We start from the raw sequence: 20,238 nt of genomic DNA on the forward strand, positions 1-20,238 counted from the left end.
GGATACACATATATTCGTTTCCCTTAAAAGCATACACGCGCATGATAAAAAGCTTTGAAGTGATATTAAGAAATCAACGGCTTAAAATACTCCACCCGCTAGATGACGGAAACCGTTAGAGGGTTGCTTGTACGAATGGGACTCTGTAGCTGACGTGGACAGATGTGCCACGTGGGAGCTGTCCCTTTTCACGTACACCAAGTGAAAGAAACGTATGGGGAATATACCCCATCGCGATGTTACTTGTCTTGATGGTGGAAAAGACATCACGTGCGACGTGTAGGGGTGTGACACGTGTCAGTCCGATAAGAGAGTGTGGGCCTGATAACGAGTCAGAGACGGAGCTGGACGGAGAGATACCTGACGGACGTGGACTGAGTGTGCGTATTCCGTCAGGCTCGTTAAAAGAAGAGAAGAATATCTTTGACGGATATCGTCAGTTCCGTTTGTTGGGGGCGTCACGGGAATCGTTAAGGCCTGTTCTACCTTTAGAGGAAAAGTATTGGTGTTCTGACGGAGTATGAGACTCTATACAATTTCAAACAGAATCTGTAGATATCCAGCCGTCCAATTGGATCTAGCTTATTTTTCACAAAGGAAGAGGTTGATAGTATCTTTTTAATGGTCTGGATTCTACAAAAACATACTCATTAATCTGAATCTTGGATCTTCTAATTGTTTTGATTTTTGATAAGTGTACAAATAACAATGGGCCCCACTATTTGAACGGTTTGGATTGATCTATATTTATTGTAAGTGTCAAGATACTAAGTAGTTGAGTATGGATGGTCGTGGTCCCTCACCTTTCCTACTCACTTGTCTACTTTTTAGAGTTCTCAGTAGGCCGAAGAGGTGAGAAACATTTATACTCTAGCTAGTGTCATGGATGATACGCAGGCACTTAAAAATTACCAAGAAGTTGCACAGGTGGCATAAATAAATAAGAATTAAACAGTACAAATTACGGATCCCAGTTTAAATGCATTCTCTACTAGAAATTAACTTTATTTGATTATCTAACCATCGGATTGGTGGAGATTTATTAGACGGTTAAAAACGAAAAGTACCAGTGGTCCTATTTCAAACAGACAAGTTTATACTAATCAAAGGTTACGATTTCTCAGCCAATTTGATTTTAGTATTGTAAGTTAGAAGAAGTGGGTTCCACAATTTGGTCGGTTTTGATTGAGTTAGTATATGTCACGTATATAATTTATGAGTGCCTGCGTATCAAGTGTCATACGCTGCCAGAGTATTTCATAACTCCGCGTTAAAGAAAGCGATACATCATGTGGCTTTTCAGGAATCAGAATAAACAGAATTTCAAAAAAAATTAAAATTCTGTTTTAGTAGAAAACGGTGGGTGTTTACCAACATTTTTTAAACGGTGGTGTATCATGATCTGTATACATGAAATTCATGAACAGAAATCTGGACCGTTCAAATGGATAGGCCCATTGATAATGGAGAATAGACTGAAAAAAAACAGTGATTGAGTGATTTTATACATTCCATGGGCGACTGTCAATGTACGGTGTAAAGCAATATAGTGAGACGTGCACATTTCTCCAATCATGATGGGGCCCACTATTTGAACAGTCGAGATTGTGGATGCACGGCACGTTTAATCTCACTCGGCCACACAATGTCAGAATTCGTACTATATCATAGCCTATTTAGCTTACATGAGAAATGAGAGCACTAGGTCATAATAATCCTAGCGGTATCTACACAGTTGGACCGTCCAATCGATTAATCTGTACCGTCTATTACACCTGACGCGCTAGCTCCACACACACACATGTATGGTACTATGAGGTCGACCTCATGGGAACTTCCCACGAGGTCAAGCTGTGTGGGCCCACCACGATGCGAGTTGAACATCTGCCATCAATCAAATGCATCATTCCATGGTGGGATATGTACTTAAAAATCAAGTTAATCCGTGGGCCACACCACATATAATAGTTGAGAAGGGTTACCCCCACATTCAAACATTCATAGTTATTTATTGCGGCCACCCATATGTGGTTCACGGATGCAGCTCATTCATTGTGTGTCTCGTCATTGTCTGACTAGGTTTCGGTCGCATCCAAAACTAACGTGGCCCATATGTATATAAATGGAAATGGTACTATGAGATCGACCTCATCAGACTTCTCATAAGGTTGAGTTGTGTGGCGCCACCATGATGTTGTTTGAACATCTGCCACCAATCAGATGCACCATTCCATTCTATAGGGGGATGTTGACTTGAAAATCAAGTCAATCCGTGACTTGGTGAGCCACACCACATACAATGGTTGAGAGGATTATCCTCCCATTAAAACATTCGTAATCATTTATTTATGCCACTGAAATGTGGTTCACATGTGCAGCCCTTTTATTACGTGTGTCTCACTTGAATGCATTATTAAACTAAGCTTTAATTGCATCCAAAACTAATGTGAGCCCACTAAGTTCTTTTATATGTTTTAAACATATTTTCACATAATTTTAAATGATATAGCTCACCTAAGTTTTTCATACAGCTGATTTTTTTGATATCTCATTGAATAAAGGACGCTCATCAAATTCATGGTGTTAATGTTCTATACGCATCATGCTTGGCCTGCACAGCTCAAGCTCATGAAAGTTCCCGTGAGGTAGACCTTACGGTACCATTTCCCATATATATATATAATCTTACCGATCGAATGAGCCTAACCGTCCAATCATTGGACTTGGTAAGCGATTTATATCATTTATTTAATGGAGCCCATCTGGTTAGTCTAGCAATCCTGATGTCATCTCATCTATGGCTTGCAAAATGGATGGCGAAAATTGCAAGGTCAGCTTATGGATGGATCAGATCATTCAATCAGTGTATAAAATGTGCGATGGACGATTGATCGATTGGACTTTCAAGTGTTTATAGGCAGCATGTAAAATTGACATACGTGGCTTCTCGTGGTGAGTGAATCTTTGCCGTCCAATCAACACTGTAGAGATTAAACGGTGAGATGAGGTGGGCACAATAAATATTTTCTCATTTTGGATAGAAACGAAGTGGGCCCCACTCGATCCAACTCCCTCCCAAAAGTTCAAAGCAAGTGGAGCCAGGTTGCTACATCATAACAGTTTCCTTGTTTCAACAGTAAATAATCCTCTTGGCTGATCGAGGCCGTTAATCTGGTGGGACACGATATGAAAGGAATCTAGCTTAAACGTTTCAGTGATTGAACAATCTTAACCGTTCGATTTGTTTCGAATTTATCCAATAGAATATTGACCGTTCCTTTTACTAGCCACTAATCAATAATCACATAGCTTCAATCCCCTTGGCCACCAGGGAATTGAAGGGCTACCAAAACAACACTCCAGATCATCAGATCAGTTACTCCACCGTACATGAATGTATTTGTTACAGTGCTAAATAAGAGCAGAGATGGAAATATGAAACACGTGTGCTTGATCACATGGCCCACTTATTACCAAAAAAAATGGACGGCTATAAAAAATTGTTTTAATCGTATGTGTTCTTAGTACAATTTAACTCACCTGAGTAATGACATTAGAAATCTTTGAGGTAAAAAAAATATAAATTTCAATTAAATTTAAAAAAAAAAAAAAAAAAACTCAGATATCAAAACATGTCCATATCAGCAGGTGGGCCTGCGAGCGGATGGACAGGATTTCACACGTGTGTGGAATCCACATCTCCAACAATAACAAGCAACGGATAGAATTTATTGGGTAGAAATACCACCAGATTAACCGTACGACATCACGGCGTTAGAATCTGGCCTGATTTGTTACGAGAAAGTTATTTGCTACTCAGCCAGAGCATGACACTCCATACACTTGAAAGTTTATAAATACCACACGCATTCCCCTACGCCAAAACTGAATAAATTCTCGAAACCACCGTTCCTAATTCAGATCCTCAAAATTCCAACGGTTGAAATTCTCTTATTCTACAATTCGTGGACACTTGATTGTTAAATCGCCACCATTGGATTTGATTCGTTTTGAACCGTACAATAAATGCCCGCCACTCCGCTAAATCAAATAAGCATAGCTTTCTTGATTCATTTAAACTATGACAACACGATAGGAATGCAGTTTCTGAGTAATTCGTAAGCGCACGTGTATCATTCAACCCTCTTTATCAGAGTATTTAAAATTCCTATTTGTTAGCTTGGTAGGTGTACTGTAACATTTTTATAGGGAGAAAAAAAAAAAAAAAAAACAGAGCAAAATGCGAAGTAGAAGCAGTCCAAACACTCCACATTTAAAATCTCCTTTTTCTCGGAAGAAAACAGAATCTGTTTTCTACTCGATTTCTTTCTTCTTTCTTCATATTTCTATGTGTTGCAAAAGCAATCTTGCTTGAAATTATAGGATTTGGGATTTACTAGATTTTCTCTTTGAATTTTAGTTGGGTTTTTTCCGAATGCGAGTTGGGTTTTGGAATTTGGAGAGTGAGAAAGAGAGGAGATTTGGGCATGGATATGGACAGTGGAGGAGCTGTGGCACTGTCGACGACTAGTTCGACAGGTAGTCGTAAGGTTGGGGATAGAGGAGGAGTGTCTGATCAGTTCCCGGCCGGGCTTCGGGTTCTAGTCGTCGATGATGATCCTACATGTCTCATGATCTTGGAGAAGATGCTTCGGAACTGTCTTTATGAAGGTAATTCCTTTTTTGTTTCTTTTTGAATTCGGATCGAAGGGGTAGATTAGATTGGTTTCATAAGAAAATGGTTTCTGTCATCTTGGTTTTTTTTTTTTTTTTTCATGTCATTTCTCATCCTTTTTAGTCATTTCATCTTCGAATCCGATCAAACGGCTCTTCGAAACATCTGAATTAGTATCTGGGTAGTTTAAATATGGAATTTGAATGGGACCCAAAAGCGGAACAATCGTTACTTGTGTGCAAAATCACTGATTTTGAAGGTTTGTTGTTTGGTTTTTGATTCCTTGTCGTGTTTGGAAGTATTTAGCTTCAGCGGAATTTGTTAGAGTTCTTAAATGGGGAATTCTTATCTGTTCATTTTCTGTTGATGTCTGTTGTAAATCTGATACAACTTCTTGTTTTGTTTGGGTTTATGAAATAATTCAATCTGAGAAGATGTAGATTCGAATCCCACATCATAGAAAATTAGATTTGATTGGATTTCTCTTGGTTGGATCCAAAACAACGGCTTCTTTTTTTTTTGTTTGAATACTCTCAGTTACAACGTGTTCGAGGGCGGCAGCTGCGCTTTCGATGCTTCGCAAGAGGAGAGATGGATTCGATATTGTTTTAAGCGATGTCTACATGCCAGACATGGATGGGTTTAAGCTCCTTGAGCACATCGGTCTCGAGATGGACCTGCCCGTTATCAGTGAGTGATTATGCTTCTTGTAGGAATTCAATCATAGGAGAAACAAAATGCGAGGAATTACTGAATATTTATGATGTCCTGATGTTTCAGTCCATACGAATGGAGCCCGCGGTTTGATAATCCAAACTGTTCATACAATTGGCCCCTCCCAGATTCTGAAATATCCTAGCCATCAAAATTTCTCCCTATTTTTGGGCAGTTGTGTAGTTCTTCTTAACCATCAATATGTAGGCCACTTATTGAAAAGTTAGGATCTTCCAATCTATCATTGGCCCCATCAGATCATGTTTTGGGACAACTGAACAATCAGAATTAGACCCCATTTTTATGGTCTGAGCACTCCAGGAATGTACAAGTGGAGCCCGCCCGTATGGACTGTGCGCATCGGCTCATGATTTGGATCACTGAAACATGGGCCCACCTTTACAGTCCATTCACATCAATTCATTATACGCGAAGGCTTCATCAAGAGCCATTAATTCCACCCTGCGTAAATTTTCATCTTCATTGCCATAATGCAGTGATGTCTGCGGATGATGGGAAGGACGTTGTCATGAAAGGTATCACACACGGCGCGTGCGATTACCTTATAAAACCGGTGCGCATTGAGGCGATCAAGAACATCTGGCAGCATGTAGTTAGGAAGAGAAGGAATGAGTTGAAGGAAATCGAGCACTCGGGCAGTGTGGAAGACAGTGATAGACAGAGGAGGATATCGGATGATGGTGATTATGCATCCTCGGCGATTGAAGGGAGCTGGAGGAATCCAAAGAGGAGGAAGGATGAGAAGGACGAGGAAGATGAGATTGAGGATCGTGAGGATTCTTCCACGATGAAGAAACCGCGGGTGGTCTGGTCAGTCGAGCTCCATCAGCAGTTCGTTACTGCTGTGAACCAACTAAGCCTTGATAGTAAGGACGCTTTCATTTCGCTTCTGCAGTCCAATTGTTGCTTCGTATCTGCATGTGAAACACAACGGCTACAGCTCTCTGCACATGTGTCAATGTGGCGTGACTGTGAGTATCCGGATGTTCATCTGGTGGCCACCAGTTTTTGCCATGGCCAGAAAATCAGGCAGGACCCATTTGTATGAAAAAAGATGGTGATGATGATTATGATTCAACGAACATGTGTAGGGTCTACCTGATGATTGGACCATCCTGATTTTTGTGCCACACAACATATGAATGGCAGTCCACCTGATGAACACACCAGATCTGAAGCACTGCTCTGCCTACACACAACCAACAACCCATTGATGTTTAAATGCTATGCATTGCTGTTTGTTTGATACATTTCAATGTCAATCCAGAGGCTGTTCCTAAGAAGATTCTGGAGCTGATGAGCGTTCCCGGTCTCACTAGAGAAAATGTTGCTAGCCACCTGCAGGTATGTAAAAAGTACTAGTAAATACATGTTCAATTCTGCTACATGAATGCCATGGTTTCAATTTAATTGATCTTGTCGCCACTTGGTGGTTGTGATACAGAAATATCGCTTGTATCTTAGAAGATTGAGTGGTCCATCGCAGCATCAAGGCGGGCCGCCCAATGCATCTTTCATGGGTACTGCAGAAGAGCCTTTTGGGTCGATTGGATCCTTTGATGGGCTTGATCTCCAAGCTCTTGCTGTCTCTGGTCAGCTTCCGCCACATAATCTCACGACGGTTCAGGCAGGCATTGGAAGAACAGCCTCAAACACTGGCATGGGCACGTCTCTTAGTCATCAGATTAACATGTTCAATTCCAATGTGCAGATTGCAAATTCTTCAAAAATAAGGTGTGAGCAAGAACTGAACAATAAACCGATGAACTTGCTTCATGGGCTCCCAACAAGCATTGAACCGAAGCAGCTAGCGCACTTCAACCGGCCTGTTCATCCATTTGGGAATATGGGTCGCCAAGTAGGAGAGGGGAACTTGGGTTTTCTAAACTCATCATCATCGATTCCGTTAGTAAGTACTGGTTCATCGACTCATGGAGACGTCAGGCATTGCCCTAGGAGCAGTCCTCTTATGATGCAGATGAGTCAGCAAAGAACACAACCCGCAATCTCTCAGCCCCAAATGCAGATGCAACTAGATGCGTCAATGCAGCAGTTGAGGGGGCAGTTACTGAATGAAATGGTAGGTGGGCGGGTGTCTGGGCTTCCATTGCCCATTTCGCAGCAGATGCTTTCGAATGAGATTGCAGGACAGGTTTTGGGAAGAAATGGAGCTGTCATGAATGGTAGAGGCATTGCGTCGTCTGGGGGAGCTTCTATCAATAGTCCTTCATATGTTGCAGTTTCCCAAGCTCCATCTGTTGATTTTCCTATCAGAAATGGTACAGAATTGCTTGCAAGCGGTTTTTCTACAGCAGCCACTGCAGGGCTACCAAGTATGGCATTGACGGGGATGTTTCAAGAAGCCACAACGGTGACAGGAAGCTTGGAAGGATTAAACAATCCTACCATTGCAAAAGGATCCAGTTATCATCTCTTTAATGAACTCCGTTCGAGCAAAACCCAAGATTGGGAGCTGCAGAATATCAGTCACGCTTACAATTTGAATCGACATATGAACTCTACACGGACCAATACTGATTTTGGTTCGTCAGTTTTGGGTCATCAAGGTTTGGGCGGTATTCAAAAGAATGGGCAGAATAGGTACGAATGTGCTGGCGGCAAAGGAATGGACGCACCAAGTGGTCAAGATGAGAATGGGAACCTGGAGATGATCATGCGCGGTCAAAACAATCTTGCGGTCGACAATTCTTTCAGAGTGAAGGCTGAATGCGGGCCCAATATGAGATGCGAGAACATGCTACTCACAGACCAGTTCATTCAAGATGATCTCATGAGCGTGCTTTTCAAACAGGTCAGCTTTCTTGATGGCATCATCTTTACTTCTAAGTTGGTGTTTTGTATTGAGAGAATACTCCAGAAATGCGATTTCCACGAAATTGAGTTTCTCACCGTTCGTGTGAAAAACTAATTGTGGAATTCAATTGCCATTTCTGAGGTTTTACGCAAAAGATGCGGATATCAATTTCTCCCAAAGAACAATCTAAATGTCCATATCCAAGGTTATGAGAGACAGCCTGTGCCTTTTGACTGTTGGTCTCTTAACATTTCCACGGAAAACTGTTCTCCAAACCAAACTATGGAATTATTGTTGGGTTCTCTAGTTTTCGATTTGCTGATGATTCCATAGGAGTCTTCCATATCCACGTTTTAGATTCTCTCTATCCAAAACCCTGTAGATTATTTTAAATGTCCTAGCTAAGAATGTACTTGATCCCAAAATGGTATTCCTACTCTAGACGGGAGATCCGTGCGGAAGCTGCCTTTATGTATTGGTTTCAGTCTGTCTGAACTGATCATGTAAAGACCAAAACCATGCTTGAAATTCTCCCAATTTTAATTAAAAATCACTCTAAATCCCCTGTAGATTCTCTCTATTCAAAACATTTTAGATTCTGTCTATTCAAAACCCTGTAGATTATTTTATGTGCTAGCAAAGAATGTACTTGATCCCAAGTATAGCATCCCTACTCTAGACGGGAGACCTGTGCTGAAGCCTCCTTTATGTATTGGTTTCAGTCTGCCTGATTATGTAAAGACCGAAACCATGCTTAAAATTCTCCTAATTTTAATTAAAAATCACTCTTAAACGAAATCTCCCTAAAGAAACCATCCCTAATCCTACTTTCACTATTAACTTGTATTTTAATAAATAACCCGCCAAAACCTCAATTATTCAATGGGCCAACTATCTTCCTTAACTCCCACATGGCAACAGCATAAATATGAAGTGAATGCTTCATACATGTGCATCATTCCGGTCGGGTTTGGGTCCTCCATTCTGACCTGGTTAAAAATTGGTTCTAGTTGGATTTGGGGCGGGACCATTGTCTTGAACCAGGTGAAATCATGTCTGGGTCTATTTTATTAGTAATAAGACACGCATGCGTGGGCGCACAGATCCAACCCTTCCAATAGTTTGGCCTCACCGTGAGGATCACCTAATGCATAAATCAGTCCTATCTACTCATTAGATGGGCCAAACCATGAAAACAATGTTCAGCGATTGATAAATAGCAAAATACAAGGATGATCCAATCAATGACTAGATATAGTCGATATGACAGATTTTTGCACAAGGTGGTCCTCATTGTGGGTTAACCCATTGGCTTGGTTCGATGTTGTGAGCACATGAACAGTTGGAATTTATTGATTGGGTGGACTGCAACTTATAGTCCAACTGGTTGAACTACACACACACATACATCCACAGACCTTTTGAATGTCATGTAGTACGTCAATCATCAATCGGGATGATTCATTCAATAGTACCATTGGGAGCAAGCCATGGTGCAAGAATCATGCCGATCGGATGATCCTAACTCTTTGAATGAGGCCAATTTGTTGCTACTGCTCCATTGTTTATGAGATATAGATAACATGGTTAGAGTTATTAAACCAGTGCTTCTTTGGAATCATAAGCAACACAGAGGGATCTACAAACTAAATGTTTCAAGATGATGATTGGACCTATTTTGTTTCTCATCTCAATCTTGACTTCTCATTTTCCATACTTATTGATCTGATGTTTAGGTTCATCTAATTGGTGTGATTTTTGCACCATGACTTGCTCATAGTTATATAAATGAATGAACGGTTCAAATCAATGATAGGTCATCCCATGTAGCATTTAAAAACTTGAGGGACATTGGTAACCTCCCCATTTCTGTGGGGATGTTAGCAAAACCATATATGTATGTATGTACACTCACACATGCACGCACGATTTTGCCACAACTTTTTGCGAATCTTGACAAACTGACATTTCGGGGAATGGCGGAAAATAATTCGTGTACTCAACCCCAATTAGTTAGGATAAAGTTTAGATGATGATGATATATATATTATCAACAAAATGAGGTTTTCTAAGCAGCCGAATGTAAGTAGCCAATTTACCTGCCCCACATGTGTCAAAGGGCGACACGTGTGTGCGATATAATCCATCCATAGGGTGCTCCTGACCACGTAAATGCCCCCAAAACCAAGGTCCAAAGACCCAATAAATACCGAACAGGTACCTGGACCCATCTGTTCATAATCTTCAATTGCAAGAGTCTAGTTCAAAATCTTCAACTCAAAACAATACAATCAAAGGGACCATTTTGCTGTTGTTGTTTTGATGAACCATCAGGAAATGGAGTCACTGTAGTGACTAATTCACAATTCCGTCCCAAAATTGACAGGCCCAAATCCCAACTTTACACAACCAATGCCGCTTTTCTACCGGGAGTTCTGTTGTTAAGCTTTCTACTGAATTTGATAGTATGAGTTCACATGTGGGTGTTCTTCGGTTTCGCTTTCTTTCACTAGCAATATTGAATTGTTATAATTGAGCAATTGATATAACTAAGCATTTGATGGTCCACACCTTTTTTTTTTCCAGCAGCAAGAAGGGGTCGGGCTGGTTGAAACGGATTTTAACCTTGATACGTATCCCGTCGATAACATTCAGGTGTAGGACTTTCCGTGACTTCATACAACTGATCAATAGGAGTGGCTCTCTTAGCAAGAGATTCCGAGTCCACATCTTCAACTGAAAAACAGAACATAACCTGCAACAACTTGGAGCGGCATAATTCGTAGGTACGGATCTGACACGCCAGTTGGTGAAGATAAAATCATGTAAGATAGCTGCACAGTGCAGAGGCACAACTGCGGAGTTTTGACTGCTTTCACCTCATTCTAACAAGAAAGATCTAGTCTTGGGGCACATTTGGATGCACAACTGAATCGAATTGTGAAATGGCAATGACATATCATAGCCTCCATTTGATGTGAGGAAGTAGCACTCGGCAACTTCAAAGTAACGTAATTTTGATTTGTCAGTCTAATCCCCACAATGTGAATGTTAAAGAGATAATTACAATTGGGTTTGTTGCAATTATTACAATTCGATTTGTTAGTGCAACCAAATGCGGTATTAAGAAAAATGGGTGGTGAAGATTTGTGGGTGTGGTTGATGGACGTAGTTTAGGGACAAGGATAGGTTTTTGCCGAGACCTCTATGGACATTGGACTGAGGTCTTTCTAACTTTAATAACGTATTTTGAATCTTGTACAGATTTCATTCGATTGCTTGAAAATGCAGGTTGCTGTTGGTCTGTTGTTTGTTTCTCAGATTTTTGCTTGCAGCTCTTCTTGGATGAAATTCTGTTTTTCGTCTCCGTAGGTAGTTGAGGATGGCAGAAAATGGTCCTTTTCTATTGCTTCGTGGACCTATTTGTGACCGTTGATTCTTGTCGTTTGGTGAAATTATATTGTGGAGGGACGAATTCATAATTCTGATGGTGATCTTTAGGGGTGGAAATGGATCGGGGCAGGTCTGATTGAGGGGAGTTCCAAATCAGACCATTTAATAATCTAATAATCTAGTTTAGATTTCAGTCCATACCCAATCCATTAGTATATGAATTCGGTCTGTGTCAGCTCCGAAGTCCAAATCATCTGTGTCTGGTCTGGTCTAAGAGGATTAGGCGCAGCCCATTTATCTATGGGCCGAGTTTGAGTCATTCATGTTGGGTTGGACTAATTTCTCATAAATGTTGTATATTTTACTTTCGGCATTCCCTTTGGACATTGAACCTTTTTCTTAATAAAATAGGTTCGGAAGGTCGTTAGGTTTTAAATTTTAGTTAGTTTCTTTAGTACATAGATCAAAGGAATTTTAGGTTGGGTTTAGGTCGGGTCCCTTTTTAGGAGGTCCAAATCTGTTCAATTTAGGTCAGGGGCAGGGCAGGTTGGGTTACTTTTGAGAGTTTCTAGACCAACCATTTGATAACCAGGGCGGTGTGTTGGAGTCAAACCAGACCCATTGGGTCCATTTCATATGCAGACTGTTTATTAGGGTTTAGATTGAGCTCAGGTCTGGTCTATGTCGTCATCATCGTCATCTAACCGTTATTGGGAATGTTCTTATATTCCATGTGGCAAGATGAAATCCTATTTTTTCAAACTAGAATTTTTATTCACGCGAGTTTAGAATGGTGCGAGAACCTTGCCTACTTCTCACAGCAATCGGGCGCTGTTGGGGCGTGTCACTTCTGGGGGAGACTGACTCGCCCTAGCTAACCCTTGCCATTTCTGACTACACCTGGGTTCTGATTTTGTGTGTTGCTTACAGGTCTGATCCATCTTAGGTCTCTTTTTTTGGGTGGTCCAAATCCAATCAGGAGAGGTCAAGGGGTAGGTAGGACAGGTCACCTTTGAAAGGTTCAAGATCAATTGAGAAGTCAGGTCAGGAAAGGTCAACGGCAGGTAGCGCTAAGCATCGAGTCAAGTCGGACCGAGTTAAGGCTGACCCGACTCGATCTGGTTTTGAAATAGGCCTAACCCGAACTCGACCTGAACTCAGTACCAAGTCCAGCATGCCTGACCCGATCCAAGTCCGGGTCTGGCCTGGACTAATCCGAACTGAGTCCGACCCGATCACAAGTACTGAGTCGGGTCGAGTTGGCACCGAGTCAGGTCGGGTGGAGTGGGTATCCCTGGCTGAAATCACAACTCGAAACCTAGGTGCACTTGCCAAAATTGCAGCCTCTCCATCAGCTACACGGCATCTCAGATATGAAATGTTAGATCTAAGTTTTTTTAAATATATATGTACGAGTCAAGTTTCGGATTGAGTCGAGTCAATACCAAGTTGGATTTTGGATTGAGTGGAGTCGAGTCAAGTTACTGGGTGACTTGAACTCGACTCGGTTTGAGTTCGGATTGGACAAAGTTAACTTAGTTCAGATCAACTCACCCACCCGGGTCAAATCGAGTCGGAACAAGTCGGAGGAGTCGAGTTTGCCGAGTTCAGTAGTCCCATGCCCAGCTCTAACAGCAGGGTGGGGCGGGTCACCTTTGAGAGGTTACAGACCATCCCAGTTGATAATTAGGTTGGTGTGTCAGCTGAGTCAATTAGCCTGAATTGAACCGAGTCATCGTAAAACTGGTTGGTGAGTCTGAACTCAGCTGAGTGAATTAGTTTTTAAATAAAAAGACACCACACTGGTGGGATTTGGATCACCAAACAATCAAGATCACAACATTTGCCGGCAAACCACAATTGTTTTCTGATTTTGTTCACATATTTCAATAGTCCTATTGTTTTAAGTATCTATTTATTAGTGAAATATTAATCTAAGTTTAAATTCAAATATCATGTCTAAGTGGATTCGAGTCTTCGAGTCAACCTGACCCGGCTAGATATTGAGTCGAGTTGTTTTCGAGAGTTTAAATTATGGTGCGTTGGACTCAGACCCAACCCATCTTTTGAGGCCAGTTAGGGCCCTGCTAAAGTGTGAGCAGGTCCTTCTTGGGCTAGAGATGTGGTCTATCTAAGAAAGTGGGTTGTGTCATGTTGAACCCTACCTGACCCAACCCACCCATATAGGTTATAGGCTGGGCAAACTAACAGAAGAAAGTGTAGACACATATGATTGTCGACTGGTTCGAGACATGGACCTGATCTATTCGGGTACTGGTCAGTTAATGTAGGGGCATTTTCACACCAGGCTCGAGTGGGGTGGTCTGTGAGATGTGAGGGCATACTCGGGATGAGTGGCCTGTGTGAGGCGGGCTCCATCCATGTGATATGGGTGGCTCCTATGAGGCGGAACTCATGTGATGTGGGGCCCACAAGGGGGTTCGGCCGAGAACCTAACTCATGAGATGTGGGGTGTAGACTATGAAAATAAATGGATTGATTCGACATGCTCTATCAGTTTGAACTTTTAGAGCAAGTGATTAGTTGTCTTGCATCAAAGTGATTAGTTGTCACGTTGGGCTGACCCAAACCTTAACCTGTCCCATTGTCACCCTTACCTACCCGGACCTGACCCACATGCGTGTTTTGAATGTGGACTATTAGCTAACCTTTTAGAAGCTGTCCATTCTTTGGTTGCACTGTGGCCCACCTGCCATGTTGGGATGGTATGATCATTGGGGTAGGGCATCTACATGGTCTGGCCCACTTGATGGACGGCTTTAACCCCGCACGTGTGGCAGTGGGCTTACATCTCATATGTTGGCACTTGTGGCTATGCATTGATCCTAGCCCTTCCACACGTAATGGGCTAACCGAAACTCATCTAGTACAATCCTTGCTAGTGAAAAGGTCTCATGGGGACATGAACGGTGCTACGGAGCCCATCAGACAAGAAACTTTGTGGGGCCCATATTGACATCTACTCGGTCCATCATTTGTGACTCATCATTTTAGGACATGAACCAAAAAATCAGACCAATCCAAAATTCAAGTGGGCCACACCACTTGGAAAGGTGGGGATAGGGATGCCTACTGTTGAAACCTTCTTGGGCCCCACTGAAGTTATGGATTCCATTCATCCTGGTGGGAATCGCCTTGTGTACGGATTGGATGGCATATAAACATGTGTATTGGTGCTGTGTTTCATCAATTCCTGCGTACCACCAATTTGAGGTTGAGGATAATCCAAACCAATGGTTTTGCAATTATGGTTTATCCACGGTGGGGATCATCGGATCAACAGTTTTTATCACCGAACCAAGTGACTTACTTGTGATGATAATAATAATAATAATAATAATAATAAAGTAAATGATATTATGCACTGGATCAGATAATCCCTCCTTAATCATGTTAGTTATTAATAAAAGGGGAGATGGTTGATTGTATGCAACTAGTTGCCTTGCAGGCTGGGTGGGGCCCACCGACATGTTTTTGATAAATCCAATCCGTCCATCCGTTTTTGGAGATCATTTAAAGACTTGAGGTAAAAAAATTAGGTGTATCTAGGACTAAAATGGGACACACGAGAGGAAACAGTGATCATTCAGTGAGCACCGTTGAAGCATTCTTATGCCCAAAAATTTATTGTATCAGTCTATATTATTGGTTTTTTCACTTCATCCCATTGACAATGACCTTCTAAAGGGTTTAGATAACATATAAACATCAAGGTGGAGACTGGAAAGATTTCAACAGTAGAAATTTCTTTCCCTAATTTTTCCTCTCGTGTGACCCACTTGAGTTTTTTATTAGCCTCATTTTTTATCACACGCCTAAAATGAGATCTCAAAACGGATAGACGGAATGGATTTCTCACATACATTGTAGTGGGCCCCACCCAGATCCTTGTGCAGGAACTTCCTGCGAAAGGCTTTCGCATGTTAGTTATTAATAAAAGGGGAGATGGTTGATTGCATGCAACTAGTTGCCTTGCAGGCTAAGGGATAAAGTTATGGCACGTGAGTTGCAAGTGGAGAGACTAGGAGAGAAGAAAGGAGAAAAATACTAAGGGAATTGGTTCTGCTAGACCAGGCAAGGACTACTCAGGTAAAGATAGGAAGGGAAAGGGTGCTGCTACACGAAATGAGACTGTGTACTGAATTACGCAGTATACTCCTGTTGTAATGAGTAAACTTTACTGGGCCTACCGTGAATGCATGTAGTTTATCCACACCGTTCATTCGTTTTTCCATATCATTTTAGGGGTTCAACCCAAAATTGATGTATATACAAAGCTCAAGTGGGCCATACCACACGAAAAAATGGAAGTATTAATTTCCACCGTTGAAATCTTTCTAAGGCCCCAGTGATGTTTATTTGTCGTCCAACTTGTTCGTAAGATCATACAGACATGAAGGGAAAACACAAATATCAGCTTGATCTGAAACTTCGGTTGCCTCCAAGAATTTTTCAACGATATATGTTCAATTCACACTTTTTCCGGTGGTGTGGTCCAATTGAGGTTTAGATATGCTCCATTTTTTGAATAAATCCCTAAAATTATGTGGTAAAAGAGATGGACGGAGTGGATACAATGCATGAATGACAGTGGAGCCCATAGAGTTTACTCAGTACGCAATCCGCTTCCTCTGCTACACCCAGGGAATGGCTATTAAGGGAAAGGTTGCGACTACTCATACACAGAGAAAAAGAGAAGCCTAGAATGTCGGGCAACTCACCCTCATTTTATCGGTGCCGTGACTTCCATTTTTCCGATGCCATGGCCCGTTAAAATAGTGACACCAAAGTCATTATGGGTTTAGCCACTTTCTTGAGCCCATATGACTAATTTTTCAAATGTAAATAATACTTAATTGCTAGTAAACCCTTCAATGGGGGTATTTTTTACATTTGACATTTCACTTGTCAAAGGGAACTTTTAAGGTAAGTTATATGAGGTTAAGTTAGAGTAATGTATTTTGAAGAGGTAGTTTCTCCTTGCTTGAGAGGGTTTCAAGAATGGGATCTTGATTCAAGGATCTAAGCTTTTTCAAGAGATGTTCTAAGGTTTTACTATGAATAAAGTAGGTATTCATACCGTAAAGCTTGGACGATGAACCTTTTCAAATCTGCATATCACATAAGAAAGATCTGATTTTTTTAGGGCTTAAGAGGGCATTAAAGCATACACACACTAGATGGATTGAATGTCTTTCACCCATTACAAAGGGGCCTCAAATGCAATTTAGAAGTTTTTAATAGTGGATATCTCATTCTTCCCTCGTGTGGCCCATTTGATAATTAACGAGCTGTTTTTTTAGGGAAAAGGAGAGCATTAAGAGAAGTAGATAATGGATGGATAGGATGAACTGTACACATTACGGCAGTCCCCACATATCGTGATTGTATATTAACCATTGTGTTCTAACATGTATGATGTTTCATGGCATTGGTTGTATTCCAACAAACTGTAGATAATCTGGGGCTGTACATTGTAGAATAATAACACCATTGCATGCATCTGATGAAAAGTAGATTGCAAAAGAAGTGGTGGGCCATGGTACTGTCCCCAGCTAAGCAGGAGATAATACTTTAAACCTTGATTGATGGTGGACATACGGCATGTTTTCTTTCTCATCCGTTTATTTTCTGGCCAGTTGGGATATGTTCGACGACTGAATTCCATGAAGCAGATCAACGGCTTAGATCACAAAACCATGGCATTGGTTGTATTCCAACAAACTGTAGATAATCTGGGGCTGTACATTGTAGAATAATAACACCATTGCATGCATCTGATGAAAAGTAGATTGCAAAAGAAGTGGTGGGCCATGGTACTGTCCCCAGCTAAGCAGGTGAGCCTCGTGTATTTTCTAGCTGTAAAGAGTCTTTCCCTGTCTTCGTCACGTGTGCAGGAGAAAAGCTGTTCTCTTCCCTTTTGGGAGGATAAGGATCCAGGGAAATCAACGGTCCAGATGCTAAACCAAATAAGGCAGGCTTAAATATCCGACTGCCCCCACAACGTGCTAACGGTCAAGTTGTTTGAATACTGGTGGAAATACAATGCCAGATTATATAAATCAAAATGGTTTATAATTCAAACCATTCAAATATAGTGTTAGACATTGAGGACGTGTTTGGATGCACTATCGAATCAAATCGTGATTATTCATAAGTCAGAATGGAGACAGCCAAATTGATATTTCCTCTGCATTATTAAGTAAAATTGGACCACTTTCATGTTGGACTTTAAAGGAATGTGACTGCAATTTGAGGGCTACTTCCTTTTTGTGAATACAAATATGGGACCGCAAGAGTCCGGTTAATAGATTGATCTGGACCATCCATTAGTTCCAATGCACATTTCATGGGCAGCGATCAGTAAACATTATTAAATTGAAATCATTTTAATTCATTTGGTTAAACTTCAAACCATGTGGTAAATGGAATCGATGCGAATTGGAATTCTTAACCATTTTTGGATACTTGCAATTAAAATTATCCATAATTCGAAAATTGTATTAAAATGTAATTGGAATGCATTAAGTAAATAAGTTTTAATATCTGAAATTTGACATAATAATTGTAAAAAGCCTGTTGGTTCGGAATTTAGTAATGTGATACACATGTGAGATTTGTTAACGTGCCAGAACTAATTGAGTTCGATTTAGACTAGAGCTGGGCATTGGAACGAGTCGACTCGGATTTGGCCCAACCCGACCAGATCCGGATTTTACATGTCCCAACATTGGAGATACTCCTCCAATGAGTTCTTTTTTACTTTGGGAATCAAGGACTTTCGAAAGATAGATGTGGAGAAAGCAGTAACTTAATTACCACTAAATTGGAATCACTAACTTGACTGAGGGCTAGTTTAGGTGGTGGGATTAGAAGGGATTAGGTGGGATGGGATTCAAAAAACATAATTATTACCCATGGCAGGGATTGTCCCCTATTGCCATGGGATAAGATTAATGCCCTGCTTGGTTGATAATACGGTGGTACATTGAATGGATACACCTACCATCATTTGAAATTACTGAGATAACACGTGTGTTATATTTAAACTGTCCATTTGTTTTGTAATCTCATTTTAAGGCATGGGCCTAAAAATGAGGTAGATCCAAAACTTATGTGGGCCCAAAGAAGTTTTCAACGGTAAGTATTCAATCCCCGTTGCTTTCTATGGTGGGGTCCACTTGAGCATTAAATTTACCTGATATTTTGACCCATGCTCTAAAATAATCTCGATAAATGGGTGGACGGTGTGGATATAGCCCACACATCATGGTAGGACCTGCAACAACTTGCTAACATTGAGTAAAATTGGCACGGGACCAATGCAATTCTATTTAATGTAATTCCAAGCTTTTCCATTCTTCTCAAACAAGGAGTGGAATTGGCAGACGACCAGATGAATCCCATCCCACTTAATCCCTTCTAATCCCGCTGCCCAAACTGACCCTGAGAGTAGCAAAGTGTTTCGTAGAGCAGCACATTGATGAATGAGGAGTAAGTAATGTTATAATTACAATATATTGTCAACATAGCGTATGAGCGCAAGTGAACGATCCCTAGAGCTAAGGTATTCCTTAAGATCCACCATGCATGCACAAATGGAAGAGAATTATACCTATTGGCTACTACTAAGTCGGTCCGCATGATTACAAGGATGGATAAACTACTCCTTTGCTAAGGTTTATACAGCCGTTGAGCAATGGAGAAAGCTAAACTAAATGTCTCGAAGAACTAGATAAATAACATTACGATGTAGTTGATTTATTTGATTGATCATGGATGTCTCTCTTCATGTCTTCTTCTGCTATTTATAAAACTCAAATACAATTGTGAGAATAAACGTTACCTACATGATAATCTCCCATGCTGCCAACTGTAAAGTGGCGGTCACCTCCATTTGATCATGCTTTTCATTTATCAAATGCATTCTTATCCAATTAAGTATTTACTACACGTTCTCGTAATGACATAGCTTTAATGGTTACAAGCCCTTATCGATAAGTCACATGTTGAACATGCTTTTTTGAAAATTTGCTCACTAATAAGTTGTCTTCCATATATTCACCTCATCACATTGAGATATCATACATGTCCTGTGACCATATCTGCATCATCCATTTGGAATTTTCAGATCTAGCCCCAGTTATTGCCTGATTTTACGTACATGATAGTGCTTAACGTCATATTTTAATTGTGTTTTTATTGCAGGATGTAATCAGGAGCGTGGACTGAAAAATAGTACTAAAAGCGTAGATTTGATACTCCGAAGACATCAGAGCAAGGGACACACTCAAGAGAACCAAGACTGAAGAATTTACATGCCAGGGATCCGAGAAAATCAAGTCATTCACGTTAAAGAGGCCCGAAATTGGTGAAGAATGCAAGATCACATAGTTCCCGCCATCTGATTGGCTCAAAACTGCATGCATGGCCTGAGGGCCATAAATTAACCGTACATATCAAATTTCAGCCCTCGAATCACTATGGAAGTGGCCCAACAGTTAAATCAGCCCATAAAACAGCGATTTGGGGCCCACCTGATAGCTGGATATTCTTCAAGTTTGGCCTCAACCACTCAATCTACAAGAAGGGAGGAATA

General features: G+C 41.0%; 1 protein-coding gene across 2 annotated transcripts; it reads left to right on the top strand.

Annotated features, from left to right (window-relative positions):
* The first annotated feature begins 4,114 nt into the window (after positions 1-4,114).
* LOC131230809 (two-component response regulator ARR2-like) lies at positions 4,115-11,529 on the top strand. 2 transcript variants are annotated; one of them, XM_058226802.1, is made up of 6 exons: positions 4,115-4,671; positions 5,213-5,365; positions 5,887-6,276; positions 6,678-6,754; positions 6,855-8,222; positions 10,815-11,529. In XM_058226802.1, the coding sequence occupies exons 1-6, from the start codon at positions 4,488-4,490 to the stop codon at positions 10,884-10,886; spliced, it is 2,244 nt and encodes a 747-aa protein (XP_058082785.1). In that variant the 5' UTR covers positions 4,115-4,487; the 3' UTR covers positions 10,887-11,529. The 2 variants fall into 2 exon arrangements, with proteins under 2 accessions (XP_058082785.1, XP_058082784.1); XM_058226801.1 differs by having other exon boundaries at positions 4,128-4,671; positions 10,812-11,529.
* The last annotated feature ends 8,709 nt before the right edge of the window (positions 11,530-20,238 follow it).

This window comes from Magnolia sinica, chromosome 17, assembly GCF_029962835.1.
Source record: "Magnolia sinica isolate HGM2019 chromosome 17, MsV1, whole genome shotgun sequence".
In the NCBI taxonomy this organism is placed as follows: Eukaryota; Viridiplantae; Streptophyta; class Magnoliopsida; order Magnoliales; family Magnoliaceae; genus Magnolia; species Magnolia sinica.

Coding starts and splice junctions, on each gene's coding strand:
- LOC131230809 (XM_058226801.1), top strand. CDS start 4,488: ATGGATATGGACAGTGGAGGAGCTGTGGCACTGTCGACGACTAGTTCG. Junction 6,277..6,677: donor GAACCAACTAAGCCTTGATA/GTAAGGACGCTT, acceptor ATGTCAATCCAG/AGGCTGTTCCTAAGAAGATT. Junction 8,223..10,811: donor TGAGCGTGCTTTTCAAACAG/GTCAGCTTTCTT, acceptor TTTTTTTTCCAG/CAGCAAGAAGGGGTCGGGCT.